Source organism: Diospyros lotus, chromosome 1, assembly GCF_014633365.1.
Source record: "Diospyros lotus cultivar Yz01 chromosome 1, ASM1463336v1, whole genome shotgun sequence".
NCBI classification, from domain to species: Eukaryota; Viridiplantae; Streptophyta; class Magnoliopsida; order Ericales; family Ebenaceae; genus Diospyros; species Diospyros lotus.
This window is the reverse complement of record NC_068338.1, coordinates 23,724,644-23,751,501: the sequence shown is the minus strand read 5'-3', so window position 1 is coordinate 23,751,501 and position 26,858 is coordinate 23,724,644. Positions and strand designations below refer to the sequence as shown.

General features: G+C 38.5%; 1 protein-coding gene across 1 annotated transcript; it reads left to right on the top strand.

The window, feature by feature from the left end:
- Positions 1-2,300: 2,300 nt before the first annotated feature.
- LOC127787278 (protein NRT1/ PTR FAMILY 4.5-like) lies at positions 2,301-4,884 on the top strand. The gene is made up of 4 exons (XM_052315249.1): positions 2,301-2,435; positions 2,566-2,783; positions 3,149-3,696; positions 3,801-4,884. The coding sequence occupies exons 1-4, from the start codon at positions 2,345-2,347 to the stop codon at positions 4,630-4,632; spliced, it is 1,689 nt and encodes a 562-aa protein (XP_052171209.1). The 5' UTR covers positions 2,301-2,344; the 3' UTR covers positions 4,633-4,884.
- The last annotated feature ends 21,974 nt before the right edge of the window (positions 4,885-26,858 follow it).

The following is a 26,858-nucleotide window of genomic DNA, read 5'->3' as shown; positions in this document are numbered from 1 at the left end:
AGTTAGTGGCAAAGTCTTGTGGCCGAAGAGTTAGTGACGAAGCCTTGTGGCAGAAGAGTTAGTGGTAAAGCCTTGTGGCGAAAGATGTAGTGGCGAAGCCTTGTGGCAAGAGTTAGTGGCGAAGCTTTGTGGCGAAAGAGTGAAGGCGAAACCTTGTGGCAAAAAAACTTGTGGCGAGACCTAATGGCGAAGTTGTTTGTGGCGAGACTTAGCGGCGAAGTTGCTTGTGGCAAGGCTTTGTGGTAGTGTGCCGCAGAGCTTTGCGGCAAAGACTTGATTGCAGCCACACAACTTAAACATGGTTCATTCAATAAGTGACACATGTCAGTACCAAGCATCTTTGAGAATTGTGCCTTATAAATACTCATCTACTGGACATTGAAAAGGATTTCGAATTTCAGTAAAATTTAGACACTTTGAATGCACATTTACTATTTTCGTGAATAGTAATTGGGATTCGAAACTAACTTTGGTATCGGAGGGTCTTCGCGGGGAAGATTCCCGCGAGCCTTCTAACCCATTTTCTGAGCATCAATAGGGTTAAATCTTTGCGGCGAAGCTTGCGGCGAAACCAAATCCTTGCGGCGAAGCTGAAGTCGAAGCCTTGTGGCAAAAACTAGTGGCAAAACCTTGTGACAAGAGATAGTGGTGAAGCCTTGTGGTAGAACCTTGTGGCAAGAGCTAGTGGCGAAGTTTTGTGGCGAGAGTTAGTGGAGAAGCCTTGTGGCGAAAGATTTAATGGCGAAGCCTTGTGACAAGAGGTAGTGGTGAAGCCTTGTGGCAAAAACCTTGTAGTAAGAGCTAGTGGTGAAACCTTGTGGCAAAAACCTTGTGGCAAGAGCTAGTGGTGAAGCTTTGTGACAAAAATTTTGTGGCGAGAGCTAGTGGTGAAATCCTTGCTGCGAGCATTCTAGCGGTAAACGCTCTTGAGGCGACCTCTCTTATAGCAATTTAACTTCACCCGACACCGAGCTCGAGTGGACCTCACATCACAAATTTTAATTGTTGTATTTTACCAACAATAATAATTAACAAGCAAAAATAAAAATTAGATGACAAATAGAAAGGATAAAATATATGAGAAATGTTTAAAATAATTTGAATATATGAGGTAAAAATCAATTTAAATGGTGAAAAAAGAATTTTGTCATGAAAGAGGTAGGAAAAATAAAAGAAAATTTCCTGAAATTTTTTTAAATATGATACAGGATACAATAAGAAATAGAGATGATTGATGCACTAAATTTCTTACAACTAACTTCACTTAGTTAATGAGATTAAATCTTGATATATTAAACTTTTTATTGTTATATCATACTAATAATTACAAACATAATCTGCAAACATGCAACATCCATCATTTTGGGATCTGAAGGAGAACTAATAAGATAATTTATCCAATCAGACCAATCCAGAAAATTTTAATTGATAATAAATAAAGGACAATAATGTTGTGTATTGTCAAGTAATCTCATTTCATGGAATTGTCCCATCATTCGTCTCATTTTCTAAGAAAGTACAAGAATGGGAATGTGTAAACTGTTACCTTGCAAGGGAGAACAATGTCTAAAATAAAAATAAATAACTCAAAGGATGTCAAGAATTGTATCTGTTTTTTAAATTTATTCTGAAGTCAATTTTATGATCAATTCACCCACTAATTAACCTTTGAAATTTATATGGTGAGATTATGTATTTGTTAAACTTTCGATAATTAAGATTATGCTCTAATTCCTAGTCATGTGGCACCACACGATTAATAGTTAGGGCATGCTCTAACACATCAACAAATATCAAATTTAGGAACTAAATTGATAAACTTCAAACTCTAGAATAAATTTAAGAAAAAAAAAAATCAGTAGAAAGTACGTGGCAAATCCAAGATAATATTGTCTTCTGGGCAAAGAAAGAGAGCAACAAGTAAATGTTGAAAGTTGTTTGTTTGGGAAGAAAATTAATTTGGCATCTCCTGCCAGCACAACACTTCCCACAAGCTGTGGACTTCTGGCATGTATAAGAAGCCATAAACGACAGAAAAATGGAACAATTAATTAAGCCGAGGGTGGAGATCCAAATAAGGAATAAACATTGATGGGCTGTTATAACGAGACTGGACAAACAAAATGCAGAATATTAGAGAGAGGCATCATAATTCTTATGAACACAGTATAAATAGGCCTCTTCCCAATCATGTTCCAACAAGTTAATTTCACATCAAAATTCATTGTCTTCAACCAGCAATCAGATCCAACAATGGTATGTCTTGGCCATTGTATGCAACTCTCTTTCTCTCTTCCTCTCCCTAATTATTATCAATTTCATTATTTTCCGGTTTTTTTTTTTAATGCAGGCACAAGAGATGATGAACAATTACGAGGCCTTGCGGCCATGGAGCAAGAGGAAAGGTGGATTCAGGGCTTGCATGTTTGTTTATGGTAAGGTTCTGATGGATTAAATGTACTAATTAAAATACGTACATTCCGTGATATCTATGTCTTGTACTCATCGTATTTATCAGTAATTAGCATGCTAATTGATGGATAAATTTGATGTGTTTTTGGGAAGCCTTGGCGGCCTTGGACAGCATTGGATCAGTGGCCAACATGTGCACAATGTTTCTCTACTTCAACCTTGTGCTGCAGTTCGATTTGTCTCAGTCTGCCAACACTTTCACCAACTACATTGGTTCAACCTTCTTGCTCTCTATTGTGGGAGGCTTCATTTCAGATACTTACTTGAGCAGGCTAGCCACCTGTTTGAGCTTCGGGTGCCTCCAACTAGTGGTAAAATGTCTTTCCTTTTGCTATTGAACTTTTGTAATATCGCAGTCTTTTTCCAAACATTTTACCTGAAGGTAGGTTTTGAGTTCGTGGGATCCAGTAATATACTCAATAGACCTCTCCAATAGACTATCAATGCGATATTGGATTATGTCATGACAAACTGCTTTCATCTGAATTCTTGAGTCTTTACCAGGCCATAAATCCAAAACTCAATCTAATCCAAATAAATCTCAGAAACACGTTTCCAAGTACCCACTCGTTAGTTGTTAACTCTGATACCATTGGAGAGTCTCAAGTTCGAGTCTCATGAGCCCCAAAGAGACATTGAGTCATGATAAATAGTTTCTATCTTTGCATCTTTGCAGGGACAAGCAATGATCACAATCCAAGCTTACTCAGATAAGTTGCAGCCCAATCCTTGTGGCAAGTCCGTGTGCTTAAAAGGTGGTGAGGCTGTTTTCTTCTACAGCTCCCTGTGCCTACTAGCCCTAGGGGCAGGAGGAGTGAGGGGTGCCCTTCCAGCACTTGGGGCCGACCAATTTGACCCCAGGGATGAGAAGGGGGCCAAGGGGATTGCAACTTACTTCAACGGCTACTTACTTAGCACAACCATTGGATCCATTCTGGGAGTCACAGGAGTTGTGTGGATCAGCATGAATAAAGCTTGGTACTGGGGATTTTGCATCGGCACAATCACTTCATCTCTGGGTTTTCTTCTTCTTGCCCTTGGAAAGCCTTTCTACCTCGTCCAGCCCCGCGGGAATAGCCCCATTGCAAGGGTGGCAAGGGTCATTACGTTGGCAATTCGGAACCGAAATCTGTCCTCACCTCAAAATCCTGATGAGTTGCATGAGATCAGTGACAAAGAAAGAGACCCTTCTGAAGAGAAGATCTCACACACTGATCAGTTCAGGTAATTTCAGTTTAGATGCTTTTACTTTCTAATTAACAGTTTCCTAATTAATGTGCTTTACAGTGATGATGATACATACTAATTAATTTGTTGAATTGAACCAGGTGTTTGGACAAAGCTGCCATTGTTCAAGATGGAATGAATCCAGATCCATGCAGAGTTTGCACCGTGACACAAGTAGAGGAAGTGAAAATACTAACAAGAATGTTGCCAATCTTAGCCAGTACTTTCATAATGAATACATGCTTGTCCCAGTTGCAAACATTCTCGGTAATGCAGGGCTACCGCATGGACACACACCTTGGTTCTTTCGAGATACCTTCCGCCTCAATACCTGTAATTCCCCTTATCTTCATGTCGATCCTCATCCCAGCCTATGAGTTTCTCGTAGTCCCTTTTGCCCGGAAGCTCACTGGCCATCCGGCTGGGATCACGCATCTCCAGCGTGTCGGGGTTGGGCTTGTTCTTTCCGCAGTATCAATGGGCATAGCCGGCATAGTTGAGGTGAAGAGAAGGGACCAAGCCCTTAAAGACCCCTTGAAGCCCATTAGTCTCTTCTGGCTTTCCTTCCAATATGGCATCTTCGGCATTGCGGACATGTTTACTATGGTTGGATTGCTGGAATTCTTCTACAAGGAGGCTCCTTCAGGGATGAGATCTCTATCCACATCCTTTGCACCATTGTCACTCTCTTTTGGAGCCTTTCTAAGCACTGTGCTTGTCAACCTCATAAACACCATCACCAAGAGCATTGCTCCAAGCAAAATGGGGTGGCTGCATGGAAAGGACTTGAACGACAACAACTTGAATCTCTTCTACTGGTTCCTAGCTATTCTCAGCTGCATTAACTTTGCAAACTACGTATTTTGGGCTTCATGGTACAAGTACAAAGAGGATGCTTCAGAGCCCCAAATGGAAGCCAAGGGTCCAAAATAACAAGTTGGTGAAGAAGGAGAATTAAGGAGAAGAAAGACATAAATAGGATGAAGAATTTGCTCCTACATTGCCAAATTATTCTTATTGGATGATGTATTTTGATCAATGAATAAGAGGGTTTACTTTTTTGTGCCAAAGAGCGTTCTTCCTTCCAACATAAAATTTTTTTTTTTTTTTTTTTTGGTTGAAGGTGTTTAAACCAGCCTTGGATGTCATCAGTCTTGGATGTCATCAGGGCCGGTTCAAGGGATAGGTTGGTGAGTCAATTGCCTAGAGTCCCAATTTTTTGAGCTTAATAAATAATTATTTTAATTTTATTATTAAAATAAAATTAATAAATTTTTATTTTTTTATTAAGGGGTTGGGGGCCTAAATTATTGATGACTTAGCCCCCTAAGCCCTGGACGTCATTAAACATCCAACAATCTGATTGAGACCCCATATTCTAAACCTTGCTGGATGAGCTAGTACTGGAGAATGGGACGAAGTAACTAGTAAGTGTAAAGTTACTTTCTTGGGTACGATCACATAATGAAGTCAAAGTTTTGACCTCTGTTTTGAGGGTCGTAATGAGCAGATTATGTTTTATTTTTGTTTGTTGTGTGTTAATCCCATGGCCGCCTTGTGAAAGTCTAAAAAATATTCTACTATTCTCGCTTTTACATGAGATCTAATATAGCTATCATAAGATACAACATTGAGATATCGCTCCAATATTTTTTAAACTTTTATTTTCATTGAGGTTATAAATAGTTCATACATTTTTTATGACCTACATTTTATAAAACAATAGATAATTAAAAATATTTCATGAATAAAAATATGTATTATAGGATATTTAGAATTAGAAAATATTTTTTTTGCACTATAAAATGTTCCTAATATATGCAAAATAATATTAGCTTGTGCCCAATTATCATCTTATATGTTCCATGCATTTAGTTTGAACTGTAAGAATCCACTCTTGAATATAGAGCAAGAGCATATTAAAACAAACAATTCATTTGATTACTAGCAGTGGAAACTAAATTAAGATTCAGTTACATTTTCAATATATTATAAGTTTAGGCTCGAAGGTCATATAAAATAAATAAAGGACTCTAGTGTGAATTAACAAAATAAAATTATTTCATTACAAGCCTCACCAAAATGCTACTAAGGATTTTCAAGCCAGGACGCATCTCCATACACCACTATTCTTGGGCTTTAATTCTACTGGACTCGCCCCTAATAACAGCCTTTCCTTTACCTGGAATGGCAAAGGAGATCAAGTAAGCCACAAAGTTCAGCAGGTTCGAAAAATAATGAATAGGATCCAAGAACATGGTGACACCAAAAGGAGTAATCAAGCACTCAATAGTTATGTACAAGATTCATGGTTTATGACTTTATCAATTCCAATTTAAATGCATCATGCCACCATGTACCACCATAAAGGAAAGGCTGCTAGGGAATGCATCTCAGATAGCGAGGGAAAGGAATTAGTCAGTTTGGAACAATTTGATAACCCAATCTATAATGGACTTGATCAGAAAACCCCAAAGCCCAAGGCTAATGGGGAGAGTAAGAAGAGGCAAGACCATAGGAAGATGGCCGTGAGGCCTGATGGTGGGGGCCCAAGGAGTTCCCAACAAGAGAGCGTTTCATGATGCGAGCAGTATCATGGAATATTAGGGGCTTAAATCAAGCCTCGAAGCAATAGGAGGTTAGATCTCTCATCTCCCAACATAAGCTGTCTATAGTGGTGCTTCTAGAGACCAGAGTTCAAGAAGCCCAGGCACATGCTATCTCGCGGCTCATTATGCCTTCTTGGGAGTGGGTGTTTGATTATGCTTTCTACCACAATGGGCGAATTTGGGTTGGGTATGATTCGGTGTCTGTCCATATCGAGTGTCAAGAGAAGTCCGATCAGTTCTTTCATTTTTTGTGTCTCTGGCGATAGTCTCTCATCCCCTGTTTTTCTAACTAGTGTTTATGCTAAGAACGAGGAAGTGGACTAGGGTAGGTTATGGTGTTCCCTTAGGAGAGTTGGTGCGGCCATCCCAAGTGAGTCGTGGGTCCTCATGGGTGACTTTAATGTTTGTCAGTATGTCTCGGAGATGCGTGGTGGCGATATTGGAGTCTCCCCAAGTATGCTTCGTTTCAATGATTTCCTGTTGGAGATCCCGCTTCAGGACCTAGTCTATAGTTGCCCCTTAACCTGGAATAATAAGCGTTCAGGCAATGATAGTATTTTTCGAAAGCTTGACAGGATTCTTGTGAATGATTCTTGGTTAAGTAGATTCCCGAACATTAAGGCTATTTTCATGCAAGCAGGGGTATCAAATCACAGTCCTACGGTCGTTAGCTTGTTCGAGCCTGTCTAGCTTAGGGAAGGCCCATTTCGTTTCCTTAACCATTTAACAGACCACCCCTTATTTCTTGACAAAGTGAGATCATCCTGGGGGGTGGTGGTGCGCGGCTACCCAATGTATTACCTGTAATGTAAGCTCAAGGTTGTTAAAGGGGCTTTAAAGACCCTTAATCGTGCCCATGGACATGTTATTGAGAGAGTTATTGAGCTTAGGGATAGGTTATTCCAGGTTCAACAGAGCCTCATTGATAACCCTAGTGATGTTGATCTTAGGCAGAGAGAGTCTGAGTTGAGTGGTAATTTATTGTAACGGCCCGCTCCCACCTACGGGCGCTACTGGTGAATAATCGACTGGATTACTCACACACAACACCAAACTAATGAAGAGATGGACTATGTTTCATTAGGAAACGTTCTAGCTGGGGACTAGGCTTTGTCCTTTTCTTCGCTCCACTCGAGGAGTCGGTCCCAAAACATAAAAAGAAGTACAACGGACGGGACCCGAAACCCGAGTGAGCTTCACCTTTCTTCAGCTCGCCTCACAACAAGCCAAATGTGACCCAGGCACAAAACTAGCACATTAAATATCTACTGAGTACTGGGGATTTATGGGAAGTACCTCTTTGATCCTTTACCTGATCCTCAATTTGGCTCCACCAAATAAGCTACTATCAACCTGAAGTCTACACAATCAATACTGCATTATACCAATTACAACAAAACTGGATACCATCCAGCGCCCAACAACATACACATTCACCCACAATGATATATATATATATATATATACATATCACCACATGAATACATATAGGAGATAATACAATTTACAATGCGACAACAACGCTAGTCGCCACTTCAACCTCCCGATATAATCTCTGCTTGCATTTGGACTCGCAACATCTACAACACGAGGTAAAACCTCATGAGTTACAATGACTCAGTAAGGGTGCAAATGAATGTAAACAAGATAATATATGAGATGCAATGATAAATAAGTATGCATGAATGACGAGGCATCACAGCTCTCCGAACCCACTTGTTCATGGCATTAACCTCCCCAAATTACTCTTAGCATGCATCTAGTCTCTCCCATGGCCATATGACTCCACTAGACTACCTATAGAACATGCATAACACACGACTGCACACAACATATATTTAACCATATTATCAAACATTTGCATGGCCGCCATCATTGGGATCGCCCTTTACCTGACTCGAAGCTTCTTCTTTGTCTCGGCACAAACTCCAACCCGAGCCTTGAACTTTTCTAGGATCACCGCCTCCTCGGTTGATCCTAGATGCAATCACAAACCCAACAATAGAAATTAAATTAGGGTCTATGTTTTTATTACATACTGCAAAATCACCAATCAATAACTTCCAATAAACCCCAATTGAGGGTTTAGTCCAACCAACAATTCACATTACATTATCTCATATAATGCAAATAACTAGAAAGAAATAATTATTTTACCTCATCGAATTTGGAAAAAAGAATCAGCCAAATGCTCGCACTGGCGTCGCCTCATGGGACGTCACCTTGCGCTCAAAACCTCATTTTCAAGCTTCTGACGCACTTCTTAAGCCTCAAATTAATTTTCAGAATTTTCTTTGATTTTCTGAATTTTTCTGGCTATTTTTCCCTATTTTCTCCAATTTCCAATTTTTTCCATTATTTTTCTTTATTATTTTTATTTTTTTCTTCCTTCTCCACTTCTTCTCTCTTGTGTGCTTGTCTTTCTTCTTCCTCTGCGCATCTGGCCCGCCTGCAATCGCGCATGGCCGTGGCCGGCCATTGCCATCCAGCCTTCATTCGGTCGCCACGCCTGCCTCTAGTCATGGCCGGCCTCCACCGGCGGTTACGTGACCACCGCCAGCCACCATTGTCCTCGGCTCACCTTTCATGTGTTGCAACTGCCGGCTGCCATGGCGACCCTCAAGCTCTTGGTCGCCACAGCCGCTTCTTCCGCCCGCGACCACTGTAGCCCGCGTGCAAAGCCTCCGTCGGCCGCCTTCCTCGCTGCTGCTGCTCTTCAATTGTCGGCCATGGAAGCTACTGCTATGGCCGATCTTCCCTTTCTCTCACATTGCGCTCTCTCTCTCTCTCTCTCTCTCACACACACACACACACATTGCTTTCTCCCTTTCCCTCGATTTGACGCGATCTCTCCAGCTCCCTGCCTCACGAGCTCTCCCTTTCTCTACCTCAGATCTTATTCTTTTGAGAGAATAGGCACTGTTGGAAGCTTCAGGGATCTAATATATATATATATATATATATCACATAATATACACATTTAATTATACTGTAAAACATATAATTATTTAATAATTACACCTTAATCCCACTACCACTTCATTAATTCCACTTAAGAATTTTTAATAATCACACTTAGACCTTCCAAGGTCTTAATTAATTACATCAAACTACACATAATCTTGATTTATTCAAAAATAATAAGCGACCATTACTCGTTAAGATCGATTTTGTTCCCGTGTCTTCACATGACCTTCTCTCAACTTAAAAACGATTCAAGGTTGACTCAATCATAAAATCGGGCCATCCCTCGGGCCCCTCTGACTTACCGGTGATTTCCCTGTTGGCCCTCACGAACATTCGATTCAACCAATAATTTAAGCTTATACAGTAGCTGTACCGAAAACTATTCCCGATCTGACTTCTTTCAGCATCATTAGTCTCATCTAAAAACGCTCGAAAATCCTTTGCTCCATTTCCTGGACATTCAAGTCTTAGGGAATTTTCTACCATTAATTCGATAATTTGTTACTTTACTTCTCGAAACTGACCTTAGGGCCCACCGGACTGCTCACTATCCAAATTACCAGAATGCCCCTCCCTAGGGCCCATCATTTCATTTCCCGCCTCTCTCTCATAGAGCACTCTTGGAATTTTATTTTATTTTTTTAACACCAGTAACACAGGGTGTTACATTTATTAGCTGCCTTATCATAAGAATTGAATTTTTTTAGGGTGAGAGCTCGGGTGCGGTGGTCGGCAGAGGGCGATCGATGCTCCCGATACTTCTTTCGTTATATGATAGCCCATCATAATCACGGGAAGATTATGAGTAGTGCAGAGGGAGGACGGTACCACGATAGAATCAAGTGAAGAGGTAGTTGGGATGATAGTTAACCATTACCAGAATTTGTTGGGGAGTAGTGCTTGGGTGTTGGGTATCCATTTGAGTGATATTGCCCCATATGTGGTTAACCAGGTGGCTGGTGATAGTTGAGAGGGTTTCACGGCTCTTGTGACTCTAGAAGAGATTAGGCTGGTCTTGTTCAGTATAGGAGGTGATAAAGCCCCAAGGCCTGATGGTTTTACGATCAAGTTCTTTAAGAAAGCCTGGGATGTGGTGGGATCTGATGTGGTAGAGGCCGTTAGGAATTTCTTTGGTAAAGGCCGTTTATTGGGAGAGGTAAACACCATCATGATTAGCCTAGTCCCTAAGGTTCCCCATCCGGAGTCCCCGACTCAGTTTAGGCCGATCTCGTGCTATAATGTTGTCTATAAAATCATTTCAAAGATCTTGGCGAATAGGCTGAAGACAATGCTTTTAGACTTGGTTGATGAGTCCCAGACAACGTTTGTGCCAGGCCGATCCATAGGTGATAACATCTTACTGGCCCAAGAGCTAGTGCATCAGTACCACATTCATAAGGGTCAACTGAGGTGTGCTATGAAAGTTGACTTGTTATCGGCTTATGATTTGGTGGAATGGGATTTCCTTTTAGTCGTCTTTCAATTGATGAACTTCCCGCCTAGGTTTTGTGGTTGGATTCGTGAATGTGTCACCACCCCTTGCTTCTCAGTCAAGATTAACGACCATCTCCATGGGTTTTTTCAGGGGGGGGGGGAGGGGTAGAGGCCTTAGGTAGGGGGACCCTTTATCACTCTATCTGTTTATGTTAGTCATGCAAGTGTTACAGGGTATTGTCAGCTGGCACGCTCAGTCTCCCAACTTCAAGTTTCATTGGAAGTGTGAGGAATCCAGGACGGTGATGCTCATGTTTGCTGATGACCTATTATTATTCTCTCACGGAGACGTTGCTTCCATTAGAATCCTCAAAGAATACTTAAAGAATTTTACTCGGATGACTGGTCTGCGCGCTAACCAGTCAAAGAGCGATTGCTTTGTGTCCTGCCAGGATGAGGCCATGAGGGAGAGTCTCTTCCTTGCCTCGGCATTCTGCAGAGGTCAACTCCCCATGAGATACTTGGGTGTCCCTTTATTATCGACGAAGCTAGCTTCTGGGGACTATAAGCACATTTTGGATAGAGTTAGGAGTCGAGTATGCGTGCAGTCAATTATCGTCATTTGGGGGTAGGCTTTAGCTGGCTTATTCGGTCCTTGCTATGATTTACCAATATTGGGCATTTATCTTTTTGTTGCCCAAATAGGTGATTAAGGAGTTAGAGTGCATCATTAGGAATTTCCTTTGGAGTGGGTCAGTTGAGGATTCCCATAAAGCTAAGGTCGCATGGCGTGATGTGTGTTGTCCCAAAGAGCAGGGAGGTCTTGGATTAAAACCTCTTTATCTATGGAATCAGGCTATGCTAAATAAGTTAATCTAGAGGCTCCTGTCGGGCAAGAGCAAGTCCTTGTGGGTTAAATGGATTCACACGTTTCGGATCAAGAACAAGTGCCTGTGGATGCTCCCAGTGCCGCATTCATATCCCTGGTACTGGAGGAAACTCTTATATATCTGGCGGGTGGTCAGAGATAAGTTTGGGTGGAAGGTGGGGGACGACAATTGTGTTTTTCTGTGGTATGATAAGTGGCACCCCCTTGGGATCCTTGTCGATCGTTTCTCCTGCCAGCTCTCCCGGTGGCTTGATTTCTCGATTACAACTTGTGTTTCCGAAATCATTATTGATGGTAGGTGGGAGTGGTCGTCGGACTAGACATCTCCATCCCTGGAGGTTATCGAGCATCGGATGCCAGGCACCCCTAGGGTGGGTTACCAAGATGTGCTTGTTTGGACCTTGGCTCAAGATGGTGCCTTATCTGTTAAGTCTATGTTACAAGGGTTGTTAGAGCAACGGGACCGGATCCCTTGGTATCGGCTTGTGTGGTTTGGGTATGGAGTCCCTACGCATTCATTTATTCTATGGTTAACAGTTAGGGAACGATTATATACTCTTAATCGTGTTAATCTGTTTCTTCCATTTCCCAATAGGTGTTTTCTTTGCAGGGCAAAGTCCAAGAGTCACAGGCATCTATTCTTTGATTGTTCTTATTCTAGGGAGGTGGTGTCATTTTTCTGGCGCACTATTAAGTTTGCATGGCCCTGTCGACCAACACTCATGGCTTAGGTCCATAAATTGACGGTTATGGTCCTGAGTATGTGTTCCTATTTTTGGTCATGGGACCAATTGATACGTGCTCATCCTCCCAGTCCTTTGGTTTTTCTCTGTTCGCATTGTTAGCTTGGCAGCCCTTGTAACATCTTGAAATTTGGGAATTAAATTAATGATTATTAATTTGGTCGGGAACAGTTAATAATTGCCAAATTTTGCATTTGAAATGATTTGAATAATTTGGTGAATAGCTGATAATTAGTAATTATTGCGTATAAGGTGATTGTTAAATATTTTTGGGTTTAAGAGAAATATTAATTATTAATTATTGTGTTTGTGGTGATTATTGAATATTTGTGGGTTAAAAGAAAATATTAATTTATTGGGTATTTGGAGATTTAAGGAGATAAATAATAATTTATGTGTTTTGAGGAAATAGGAAATTTAGGGTAATTAATTAATTTATTTGGGAACATTTATGAAAATAAAGAAAAATGAAAGTAAAGTAAATTGGGTGATTTCTGAAAATTTTAGGGTGGAAGTGAAATAAGTGGAAGTTAAAATTAGGGGTGTGTATGCTAAATTTGGAAGTTCTGGGGGGCAAGAGTGTCACTTTCTAGAAGTTTTGGGCATTGCTGCAATTTTAGAGAAAGGGTTGCGGGTCACTTTAAAATTAAATCGAAGCATATTATGGTTGAAGGTGAGCGTGGGCGTGAGTGGTTGCGCGCGAGGGCGGTGAGTGGTTGCGCGCCCTGGGGGTAGAAAATGCAGACTTTTATCAGCAAAGGGGCAGCGGCTGCTCCAGCGGCCGCCACGTGGCTTTCCCTCAGCCACTCTTTTTGCATCCATTTTAAGCCCATTTCGGGCATCTCGAGCTAGCAAAAAATAAAGAGGAAAATGAGAGAGAAGAAGAGAAGCTTGGGCAGCGCGAGAAAAAGGAGAAAATCCAAGAAAATAGGGGAGAAATTCTGGTTTAATCCGCGTTTTAAGCGTCCAGGTAAGTTAAATAAATTATTAGAGTATTATATACATAGAGATATTAGTTTTATATGGATTAAATCTTATTTTTAGGCTGTATTTTGGCTTTTTTTAGTGTTATCATTATTTTGCAGTGGGCGAGCATTTAAGGTAAAAAATTTGCGAATTAAGGCAAGCTCTCTTCACTCTCTAATTTTTAGTGGCCTCTTATACCCGTAATAGTCTCGATTTTATACCAATTCAACTAGATTATTGAAGATACGCATATAAGCTTTGAATTGAAGCTTTATGTGATTAGTAAAATTTATTAATTTGTGCAGTAGCAGAGCAAGGAGGTGGGAATCTACTATTAAAAGACAAGCTCCCAACCCTCTCCTCATGTTCTTTAATTCTCGTGAGAGACTCCGTGGTTTCTTGTATTTTATCCCCTCCCTTACTCTAATTCGGCACCTAGCATTATTTATTGAGTTATTATTCATTTATTTTAATTTAAATTAAATTCGAGACTTCTAGAATTTTAATTATTGAAAGCTTACGGGGGATTGTACCGCCCCTAGTCCTTTAGGAATGATGCCTAATCTAACTTGGGGACTAGGTTCCTAGAGGTACGAGTTTATTTATGGATTTCTCGAGTTTATTTATGGTTCGGCTAGGGCTATCGAGTAGTGGGATAGTGGTTGATTGTCTGGTGACGTTAGAGTAGACTATCGTACGGCCTGATGTGGACCATCGGATGGACACTCCTAGTCACTGATCGTTGACCGGTGCCGGGCACTGTTGACTAGCTTTGCCATTATGTGATTTATTGCATGATTCGATATGTTGTATTACTGTTTATGATTTGATATGCACATGGGTATGAGATGCATGTTGGGATATTCATTTATTGAGTATGCTTGGACACGGACATTCTTGCTTGGTTAGGTTGCATCCAACACGAGCATATGCATCGCGTGTGATTTACTATGTGGGCGGAGCATAGCCTGATGCCTGGATGTATGGATGCCAGTGTATCATGTTGATGCTCACTACGCCATTGCATTTTATGTGCATTGCATGGTTATCGACAGTTCTCTGGTCTCGGACAGGAGGACCGTTCCGAGGGAGCCTATGGCTCGGTTATTCTTTAGCTCGGGTGTCAGGAGTACCGACGCGAGCACACGGGTGATGGGAGCATCGACCCGGGATGGCGCACAGAGGTTTGTTGGAAATATTTGTTGTCTATCAAGGCAGCGGCAGGTTGGTCTGAGACTTGGGTGCCATGTGTCTTGTGTGGGCCCTAAAGACCGATACGTGCTTTTATTTACACTTTTATACTGTGATGAGCATCTCATGACTTGTGTGTGCTTGGGGGTTAGTGTTCTAGGGAGAGTTTATTGGATATGTACAGTCTTCAACCTTTCTTTCTTTATGCTTACTGAGTCTCTCGACTCACTTTGCTTTCCATCATTCCAGGTAGTGGCAGCGTAGGTCATGGGCAAGGGAGTTAGCTTCTAGCAGCAGAGTCGGTATGTTGTACATGCAGTCCCGTCAGTCCCTGTCAACTCTGATGGTTGAGTAGAATTTACCTTATTAATTTTTACTGTGCCAGGTGATTAGTGGTTAATTTTGTAAAAATTTTGTTATAATTATACTCTTCTTTTGATCTTAAAAATGGCTTAAATTAGATATTAATATATATTTTATGGTTATATGCAACTTTAAATTGAAAGATGAATGAAATGAAATTCTAAAGTAAATAATAATAATATATAAAATTATATATAATACATATACATCATTATATACATGCATGTAATATATATATATATAATATAATATAATATATATATATGTGCCATGTGTAATACATATATATAATATATAATTTATTAATAACATTAAATTATTTTTAGGCATGAAGAATTCAAGCCCATGAAGACTTAAAGTCCATGAAGAATTCAAGTCCATGAAGAATTCAAGTCCATGAAGAAATCAAACCCATGAAGAAATCAAGCCCATGAAAAATTAAAGTCCATGAAGAATTCAAGCCCATGAAAAATTAAAGCCCAATTTGAGCAACTCATGGAAGATATTATTTGGAGAAAGCCCAAGGATTATTTTTAATCCTAATGAAGATTAAAAAATCAATTTATAGAAATCTATTTTTATTTTTTATGTGAGAGCTTTATTAAGTGTGTTTTTTAGCTAAAATCCATTTAACTATTAGGTGGATATTATACTTAAAATCCATTTAACTTTATGAGTGCTTTATTAGGTATGTATTTTAGCTAAAATCCATTTAATATTAGGTGTGTATTATAGCTAAAATCCATTTAACTTTAAGTGTGTGAGTGCCCATTAGATATAATTATGTTTAATTGAATAATTGAAATTGTGTGGTTTGTATTGCATCTTGTGGCCTATAAATAGCTCACTTGATTGCATTTGTAAGTGTGATTATTATTCTTGAATCAAAGTTTAGTTGTTTCCTTATAATTCTCTCTTTGAGAATTGTTCTTGCTCTTTCCCCTTTTCTTTAGTATTCTCTCTTGTGATCTTACTTCCTTCCTTTCTTCTTTTAAATTCTTATGTCATTTATTATTACTTTATTATTCACCGCCTAAATGGCCGGTTAATTTGTGCCTTTAAATTTCTGCAATTTTAATTCTTGTCATTTAATTATTCACCGCCTAAATGGATGGTTAGTTTATGCTTTTAAATTTCTTGTCATTTAAATTTTGTTATTTAAATTACGTCGTTTAAATTCATGTCAATTAACTTTTAAATGGAAATGAGTAGCTAAATCTAATCTTGGGTTAAGGCAAGGATAGTGTCCAACGCCAATGATTCCCAAAGAAAGCTGCGCTTTAAATAAGTAACATTAATTTAAATTTCAGTATGAGTGTATCTTAATTATTGAGAAATCACTAGGTTTGGATTGGAGCGTAAGCCTAACTTAGAGCTTTCATGCCATGTATGAGAGTTACTAGAACTGGAAACGCTATCATACCCAAACCCGGATGATTAATTTAGTTGTTTTGTGTATTAATTGCAATTGGATTTATGGTGGTTGCTTAAATTAGAATCCCGCATATCATGTATGGGGATTGCTTAACCTAGAACTATCATCATCTCTAATTGCATTTAATAACAAACCCTCATATCTGAAATTAAATTAATGTTGCTAATCTTTTATGCTAAAATTTGGGAATCAACGGGTTGGCACTGAAATTGTCTTAACTCAAGTACTATCCAATTTTATATTCTCACTTAAAGTATTTATTTCAATTACTGCCTTAATTTATTTCCTAGTAGCTGTTGTTTAAAAAATCATAAAAAACCTTGTTGTCAATTTGTCCAAATGCGTGTGTGCTTGTGTGACATTCTTTTTATTTTGCCATAAATAAATTTCTCAGTGGACGACCTGGACTCATTTAGAAAATATAAATTTAAGTTTGGACTATAACTGCACTCGTACATTGACGAGTATAAACCTCTCACCTAAATAAAGAAAAAAATATAAAATTTTTATTGTGTTTTGTTTTGTGTTTTAGTTGCAGGGTGGGAGTGCAGCCAAATTTTGGCGCCGTTGCCGGGGAGATTGAGGCAAAAAAAAAAGAAAAAAAATATATATAAGAAGAGGCATCTCCTGATAAATTCGGTAACTCTGTTTCTTTTTACTTTATTTTTATTTGTGCATAGTGTATGATACTTAGGTCTGGTAGAACTGTAGAAAATCAATCGCTCATGTCTCAACACAATGAGAACATACCACTTGCACACAACATGTCTGCACGTGGTAGTGACCACGGTGACCCTGATCCCATTGATCAGGAGATGATCAGACCCCTTAGAGAGTATCTTCATCCTCCTAGGCAGACAACCCCCTCATGCGTTATTCTTCCCATCAACCATCATAGGTTTAACTTCAAACCTGACACAATCCAATTATTACCAACTTTTCATGGCATGGATTCTGAAAATCCATATACTCATATGAAAGAATTTGAGGAAGTATGTAGCACTTGCATGGATCATATAGTAAATGAGGATGTCATAAGATTAAAACTCTTTCCATTCTCACTGAAAGATAAGGCAAAAATATGGTTAAGCACTCTCCCACCTAGATCTATAGGAACTTGGAGAGAAATGCAAACAACTTTCTTAAAAAAATACTTCCCTGCCAATAGAACTGCTACTCTTCAAAGACAAATCATGAACTTTGCCTGTAAACCAAATGAGAATTTTGCTCAAGCGTGGGAAAGGTTCAAAGATCTTCTTCACACTTGTCCGCACCATGCTTTTGAGCAATGGAGAGTGGTCAGTTTCTTTCATGATTCACTCACTCCCCAATTGAAAATGCTAGTTTCTACAATGTGCAATGGAGAATTCTATGAGAATACTCCAGAAGAAGCTTTCCACTTCTTTGACACATTGGCTGAGAATACAAGGAACTGGGAAGTTGGTCCAACATCTGCTCTTGATTCAAGAGAAAATCCACAACCTAGAGGGAGATACCAATTGAGTGAGAGTGACGATTTAAATGCAAGATTAACTGCTTTAACAAAGAAAGTTGAAAACATGCAACCCAAAAAAGTGCAATCTGTTAATCAAGTGGAAGTAAAGTGTGTTGTGTGTGATGCAACAGATCATTCAACTGAAGAATGTCCTACCCTACCTGCTTTCAAGGAGGTATTGTATGGGCAGACTAATAACAATCATTCACACAACTTTGAGGGGAGACAAAATCAAAATCAGAGTGGAGCCTATTATGGAAATAATCAGAATTACAATTCATACCATCCCAATAATAGAAATCACCCCAATTTTTCTTGGAAAAATGATTCTGGAAATCATTCTCAACCTCCCTTCCCTACACAACAACACACATTCCAACAAAATCAAGGTTCTTCATCCAATACTTACCAATCTCCTCATAGGAGATCTTTGGAAGATACCTTGCACCAGTTCATCCAAAGTCAAACAGGTATCAACAATCAGGTTGCTCAGCTTGTCAAAAATCAAGACCAAACAAACAGAGCCATAGAAGACATTAGGAGCCAGTTGACCAAGATAACACAAACATTGAGTGTGAGAGAACCTGGAAGGTTTCCATCCCAAACTAATCCTAACCCAATTAGGCAAACCAACCAAGTAGAAGCTTCAAATAGTGAAACCAACACTCATGAACAAGTGCAAGCAGTGACTGCCCTAAGAAGTGGAAGAATAATTGAGAAACCAACTGATCCTAGGATAAACCAACATGTTGATAAAGAAAAAGAACCAAAAGATCATGAATCCACCGTGGAAAAAAATGAAAAAAATGAAAAAAATGAGAAAAATGAAAAACAAAAAGAAGATGAGAAAGAAATTCAATATAGGCCCAAACCACATTTTCCACAAAGGTTGAATCATTTGAAAAAAGAGCAACAAAATGCAGATATATATGAAGTGTTTAAGCAAATGAGAATCAACATCCCGCTGTTGGATGCAATCAAACAAACATCTTCATATGCAAAGTTTTTGAAAGATCTGTGCACTGTCAAAAGGAAAACAAATGTGCATGAAAAGACATTCTTGACTGAACAAGTCAGCGCCATTCTCCAATTGAAAACTCCTCCCAAATACAAAGATTCAGGCTGTCCAACCATTACATGCATCATAGGAAGTCAAAAGGTTGATCGGGCACTCTTGGATTTAGGAGCTAGTGTCAATTTGTTGCCATACAGTGTGTATCAACAGTTGGGATTAGGTGAGCTTAAACCCACTAGAGTGACCCTTCAGCTGGCTGATCGATCAGTTAAAGTTCCATGAGGAATTGTGGAGGATGTTTTGGTACAAATCGATAAGTTTTACTTTCCAGTGGACTTCATCGTTTTGGACACCCAGCCGCATCAGGGGCCTCAACCTCTTGTGCCAGTCATCTTAGGTCGACCATTCCTTGCCACATCAAATGCCATCATCAACTGTAGGAATGGTGTGTTAAAGCTATCTTTTGGGAACATGACTGTAGAAATGAATATCTTCAGGGTAGCCAAACATCAGGACACTGAGAGTGAAGTGGAGGAGGTAGACTTGATCCAAACACTGACCAATGACTGTTTTGAAGAGTTCATGAGAAGACCCAAAGAAGGAAATCAAGATCTTGAAGAAATAAAAGAAGTGGAAGTCATAAGTAAAGAAAGTGAGAAGCCTACATGGATGCCTGGTTTAGAGCCATTAAGGAACTTGGACAGTAAGCTCATGGCTCCTGATAGCCATCAGTCCACGCCTGAGAGAAAGCCATTGCCCAGTGATTTGAAGTATGTCTTTCTAGGAGAAGGGGAAGCATTCCCAGTGGTGATCTCTTCAAGTTTGACACCTCAGTAAGAACAACAACTGATAGAAGTTCTAAAAGCACACAGGAAGTCATTAGGATGGACCATTTCAGATTTGCAAGGTATTAGCCCTTTGATCTGTACTCATAAGATATTCTTGGAAGAAGGAGCAAAACCAGTTAGGCAAATGCAAAGGAGATTAAATCCCAACATGAAAGAAGTTGTCAGAAAAGAAGTGCTTAAGCTATTGGATGCTGAAATAATTTACCCAATCTCTGATTCTAAGTGGGTAAGTCCAACACAGGTAGTACCCAAAAAGTCTGGAGTCACTGTTATAAAAAATGAGAACAATGAACTGATTCCCACGTGCATCCAGACAGGATGACGTATGTGCATTGATTATAGAAAGCTCAATTCTGTGATAAGGAAAGATCATTTTCCTTTACCTTTCTTGGATTAAGTTCTGGAGAGAATAGCAGGCCAAGCCTACTATTGTTTCTTAGATAGGTACTCAGGGTACAATCAGATAGAAATTGCACTAGAAGATCAAGAGAAGACAACTTTCACATGTCCATTTGGGACATTTGCATACAGGCGCATGCCATTTGGGTTATGCAATGCTCCAGCCACCTTTCAAAGGTGTATGATGAGCATTTTCAGTGAAATGGTTGAGCAGATTGTTGAAATATTTATGGATGACTTTTCTGTTTATGGAAGTAACTTTGAGGCCTGTTTGGAGAATCTAAAAAAGGTTTTAGCAAGATGTGAGGAAACAAATCTGATACTCAATTGGGAAAAATGTCACTTCATGGTGAAACAGGGCATAGTCTTGGGGCACATCGTTTCATCTAGGGGGATGGAGGTAGACAGGTCAAAAATTGAAACAATTCAAAAACTCCCCATCCCTAGGAATGTGAAAGACATCAGAAGTTTTTTGGGACATGCAGGGTTTTATAGGAGATTCATTGCTTCCTTTAGCACTATAACAAGACCCTTGTGCCATTTGTTGTCTCAAGATTTTGAATGGAGTCCTGCCTGTCAAAATGCTTTTGATAAATTGAAAGATGCACTCATTTCAGCACCTATCATTCAGTCCCCTGATTGGTCCCTCCCGTTTGAACTTATGTGCGATGCTAGTGATTACGCAGTAGGAGCTGTGTTAGGGCAGAGGAAGGATAAGAAATCTCATGTGATATATTATACTAGCAAAACTCTTAATGAGGCACAAAAGAATTACACCACTACAGAGAAAGAGTTACTAGCAGTTGTCTTTGCCCTGGACAAGTTTCGATCTTACCTCGTAGGGTCACTAGTGATCATTTTTACTGATCACGCTGCTCTGAAGTATTTGTTCACAAAGCAAGATACAAAACCCCGTCTGCTCCGATGGATCTTACTCCTGCAAGAGTTCAACATTGAAATCAGAGACAAGAAGGGAGTAGAAAATATGGTGGTTGACCATTTGTCAAGGATTCCAAGTCAAGATCTCACACAATTTGATGAACCAATTCATGACAATTTCCCTGATGAGCAACTATTTGAAGTGAATGTTATTCGTGCATCATCTGTTGTCCCTTGGTATGCCGACATTGCGAACTACCTGGCAACTGGTCTGATCCCAGACCATTGGAGTAAGCAAGATAGGAATAAATTCTTCAAAAAAGTCAGAACCTTCTTTTGGGATGAGCCCTACCTCTTCAAGTATTGTCCTGACCAAATCATCCGTAGATGCATACCCGATCATGAGCAACAAAGTGTCATCAATTTCAGTCATACTCTTGCATGTGGAGGCCATTTTTCTGTCAAGAAAACAGTTGCAAAAATTTTTCAGAGTGGATTTTATTGGCCAACACTGTTCAAGGATGTGTACAAGTTCTGTTCAAATTGCGATCGATGTCAAAGGTTAGGAAGTCTGTCAAGGAGAAACATGATGCCATTACATCCGATCCAAGTGTTAGAAGTTTTTGACTGTTGGGGTATGGATTTTATGGGCCCATTTGTCAATTCATTTGGTCATGAATACATCTTACTTGCTGTTGACTATGTGTCCAAATGGGTAGAAGCAATCCCGGCCAGAACAAATGACCATAGGACTGTCGTGAAATTTTTGAAAGAAAACATATTCAGTCGATTTGGGATGCCACGAGCAATCATCAGTGATGGGGGTTCCCATTTTTGTAACAAAGTTGTGGCAGGATTAATGAAGAAATATCGTGTACTGCATAAGGTTGCAACACCATACCATCCCCAAACCAATGGTCAAGCCGAGCTAGCCAATAGGGAGATTAAGCGCATATTGGAAAAGACTGTTGCTGCTAATCGTAAGGATTGGTCCTTAAGACTAGTAGACGCTCTTTGGGCATACAGGACAGCTTACAAAACAATTTTGGGAATGTCTCCCTATAGGCTAGTATACGGTAAATCTTGTCATCTGCCGGTGGAAATTGAGCATAAAGCATATTGGGCAATTCATAAGATTAACAAGAGTCTAACTGAAGCAGGCTTATCCAGGAAGCTCCAATTGAATGAACTTGAGGAAATTCGGAATGAAGCATTTGAAAATGCACGATTGGCCAAGGTTCGCATGAAAGAGTTACATGATCGGTACATCATTCGAAAAAGCTTTCAGGTAGGGCAACAAGTACTCTTGTATGATTCTCGATTGCATCTATTCCCAGGAAAATTGAAGTCTCGATGGGTCGGCCCTTTTGTAATCAAGTCCATCTCAGGATATGGGGCATTTGAGATAGAAAATCCGAAGTCAGGACAGCTTCTAACAGTCAATGGTCATAGGTTGAAACCATACCAGGGTAGTGTTGAGGAGAATGAAGGAGTTGTGGATTTGGATGATCCACCATCATCTGATGAATAAAAGAAGTTTCATGTCGTCTAGGAATCTGACGTTAAAAGACCACATTTCCATTTAGGTTAAATGGATGTTTATAGATCTGAAAAAAAAATAAAATAAAAAAATAAATAAAAAGAAAAAAAATAAAATAAAATAATAATAATAATAAAGAAGTATATATATAAGTTATTCATTTTCTGCATTACTTAATTAACTTTGATTCAAATAGTGTTTCTCTGTGTGCAGTCTAAGTAAATTTTTTTGCATACGAGTTCATGCATTGAAGACCACCAGGTATGCCTATCTTCTATCCTTTTATTGTCGATTGAGGACAATGCGCAATTTAAGTTGGGGGGTAAGGTGTGTACTTGATTTATTGGTGTTTGAAATTGATCCATTATATCCATTGTGCAAATAATTTTGTTAGACTCGATAATATTGTCTTGTGTGGTATGTATGATTTTATTGGGCTACTAAAACAAAACATTTATTAAAAACAAAAATCAAAAAAATCAAAAAAAAAACTAATAATAATAAGAATAAGAATAAAAAAAATTAAAAAATAAACAATAAAAAAATAAAAAAATAATAAAAAAAAAATTTTTGAATTGAGAGAGACAGAATTGACGCTGGTGGTAGCCATCTTTTCTTGGGCAGTGCAATCACACTGCCCTATAAAGGATAAGGCACACTGCCAAATGTTGAAAAATGAGGCACCAAGCGTTGAAAAAAAAAAAAAAAGAGACGCCAAGCCTGATTGTGCAATTATGGCATTCCTCGACTCGAGTGTAGAATAGTGATGACCATTGCTCTATAAGAGACTCCATATCTGTATGAGGCAAGTCACCCCTCTTGAGCTCAATCTTCTCTGCTTTGTGTTATTCTCCGATCAGGTACTCTCATCCCTTTTGTAAAGTTTATAGTTCTTTACTTTCTTCTTAGTATAATTTAAAAAAAAAAAATAGATCTTTATCTCTCAAAAATTCACAAGTACTATCCATCTCTCCCGCAGAATGATTTAAAAAAAATTTATGCTGCTAGGTGTGAAAGACTTTGGCTGTTGATGCGTAATAACATCCTTGAAGATATTCGTTGGCTAATCGAAGCAAAAGTTCGATTAGTTGGTGAAACTTCATCTATTTTTAAGCATTTTCCAGGCTTAGGGAAGAGTAGTTTTGCGAAGAAAAGAAGAGCGAAAAGAGTGAATGGTTGTTACAAATGTGCTCGATGGACCTGTAACACACGATGCAAATCTGTGGGGTTTACGTCCATAAATCGAGAAGATAAAATTAGTTTCATAAAGGATGGACTGAGTAAGGAGTCTTTGGATGATATCCGATTGACTCTTGAGACGCATCCATGTGGAATAGTGCAAAGAGAACTTCTTGCTTTATGGATCCAGTTCAGAAGTGACCACCAACTCTATAGTCTTGGGAATCTGACTAAAAACGACCCTGTTTGTCAATCTATAAGAAAATTGGATGGGAAGCTTATCCCCGCTTCATAAAAAGTGTTTAAGCCGTTTCTGGACGTAAAACCAGAGGAAGATGTGAGCCACCATCACAACTACTTATACATACGCATGATTTTTGTTTGTATTTATTTCTTGTTGAATTGTTGTATAGCTACTTTTGATCGCCAAACTTCTTTTCAGGACATACAAAAGGAACAAACATGGAAGGCCAATTAGTTCGTCGAATCAATACCATATGTGTACTTTGTGGCTCTCAACTTGAGAGCGATATTTGTTATGCACTTGCAGCGAGCGAACTTGGTAAAAAATTAGGAGAGAAAAAAATTAATTTGATATATGGAGGGGGAAGTCGTGGATTGAATGGTTATGTTTCACAAGTTGTACATCTTGAAAATTCATCTGTGGTAGGTGTAATGCCAATCCCTTTAGCTGAACCACATATTTCTGGGATTACACGCGGTCAACTTATAGAAACGACTTCTATGTCTGAGCGCATGGCTTGTAAGATTTATCAGTCAGATGCCTTCATTGCTTTACCAGGAGGTTTTGGAACACTTGAAGAAATCTTTTGTATAATCTCTTGGGCCAATAGTAATCTCCATACCAAACCCATTGGACTTTTAAATATTAACCATTTTTTCGATGGGTTACTCTCTTTTCTTGATCAGGCTGTGGACCAACAGTTCATTTCTCGTTCAGTAAGAAAGATTCTCATTTCTGCATCCACCATTGATAAGCTGCTAGAGAAATTACACGTTTATGTTCCACAGTACGATCCTCATGAGCCTCGGATAGACTGGTCTAAGGCAATTAGTAACAAGCGCCAAAGGGGTCCGATTAATTTAGATTTATCACTGTGAGAAATGCTCTTTATTAAGATGGCTGAGTAAGGAGTACTTTTTGTACTCTTGAGACGCATCTAGTTATTATACAACTTGCAGGATTTTTCTTGGTTGTGTTCTTAAAAAAAAAAAAAAAAAAACTGTGGAATGTTGTTGGGTAAAGTCTTTGATAAGATGGCTGAGTAAGAAGTACTTTTTGTACTCTTGAGACGCATTTTTTTTTATCTTATGACTTGCATGAAATTTTTTTTTTTGGTGTGAAAATATAAATATATATCTATATGGTATGTTCATTTGTTGTTTAAGTTTTAGCAGTTCACAGCAAATCTATGGACTTGTGGAGTTACAGGTATTCCTAACAACCCTAATTTATTACTGCAATTCAAGTTGGGGGGGTGTAAGGTTTAGTTATGAATTATCTGGTTCATATTTAACTGTGAGTTTGCTATTGATAGTTTGTAGTCTTGTGTGAATTGATTATCTTTATCTGCTCTTATTTAAAAAAAAAAAAATTATGTGTTAAATAATGCTATTCCTAAAGCTTTGAAGTTATGCATTGATGGCCGGTTAAGTTTGTAATATAAAACATGAATGCATTGATTTCTTATTTGAAAACGTATATGCATTAGAATAAGTAATTTGCATTCATCGGGGATTCAAAATTTAAAAATTGGTTATCGGTCATAAAGTCAAAGGTAACAGTAATTAGCTGATTAGTACACTGTATGATCTCTCAACAGAAGTGGAGACTATTACCCAAGTGAGTGTTTGAGCCTAATAACCGTTAATTCTGAGTGAAATAACACTTACTCTAAATATGCTTTATTGTTTATCTTATCTTTTCAATGGCTTCAAAACATCAATTTGCTTTGAATGTCTAGTATGATAACGGATAAGTTTGACTGGTTTCAAACTCTGAATTAGATGACTGAGTATCATCGTTTTGTAGAAGCATGATAGAGGGATCAATTTCTTTCATTTTGGGCCTATTAACTTTTTTTTTTCTTTCTTTACATTAACCTCATTTGCTATCCCATTTGAGCCATTTGTAGTATAATTTCTTTCGTCACCCTCGTTTAACCCATAACCATATGAATTTTATCCAACCTGGTGTGATTTTGGGAATTAGTCTGTTTATCTATTTTCATATTTAAAGAGAAAAAAAAAAGAAAAAAAAAGGGGGCAAATTCTCTTAGCTATTCAGTATAACTGTTTCAAAATAAATGGTAAAAAAAAAAAAATTCCCGACACACCCTTTGCACACTCTACCTTTTCTTTGACAACCCGTATTAACCTTATAGCCCCATTACAACCCAGTCTGGTCCCTTTTGATGCTATAAATCATGTGATCTCAGAATTCGAGTTTGGAGTAGGGAATCATGTTTAAATTCAGAAGTTACTCATCTAGAGCATTATTCCAATCATGAAGCTATGTCAATTTCCTTTTTTTCATGAAAATACGTTTCTTGTATTTGGGATGGCACCGAGTTTTGAACTTGTTCTCCATTTACTCTTATAACGGTGCATCCCCTTGTGTGTACACTCGAGGAATCCTTTTTATTGGAGAGAAAATCCATAGTAAGATTTGAAGTCAAAACTTCGAGGGAGTAAGTCTGTGTGTTGGTTATCCTAATTTCCATTCCTGAGATTGTATGACCTTTAACCAAAAATCTGATTTAGAATGCTAAATTATTTATTTAATTTTATGCATTTCGGTTTCGAATTTGAAATTTTTACATTCATACAGTTATTAAAGCTTGGCATGTGTATAGTCTGATTGCTAAGGGACTAGCAATGTTTAAGTTGGGGGGTATGATTAGTGGTTAATTTTGTAAAAATTTTGTTATAATTATACCCTTCTTTTGATCTTAAAAATGGCTTAAATTAGATATTAATATATATTTTATGGTTATATGCAACTTTAAATTGAAAGATGAATGAAATGAAATTCTAAAGTAAATAATAATAATATATAAAATTATATATAATACATATACATCATTATATCCATGCATGTAATATATATATATATATAATATAATATAATATATATATGTGCCATGTGTAATACATATATATAATATATAATTTATTAATAACATT

What these genes read in the sequence shown, in the direction of transcription:
- LOC127787278 (XM_052315249.1), top strand. Translation starts at nt 2,345, where the DNA reads ATGCAGGCACAAGAGATGATGAACAATTACGAGGCCTTGCGGCCATGG. An exon ending in GGCTTGCATGTTTGTTTATG is followed by an intron (nt 2,436 to 2,565) that starts GTAAGGTTCTGA and finishes GTTTTTGGGAAG; the next exon opens with CCTTGGCGGCCTTGGACAGC. An exon ending in TCGGGTGCCTCCAACTAGTG is followed by an intron (nt 2,784 to 3,148) that starts GTAAAATGTCTT and finishes GCATCTTTGCAG; the next exon opens with GGACAAGCAATGATCACAAT.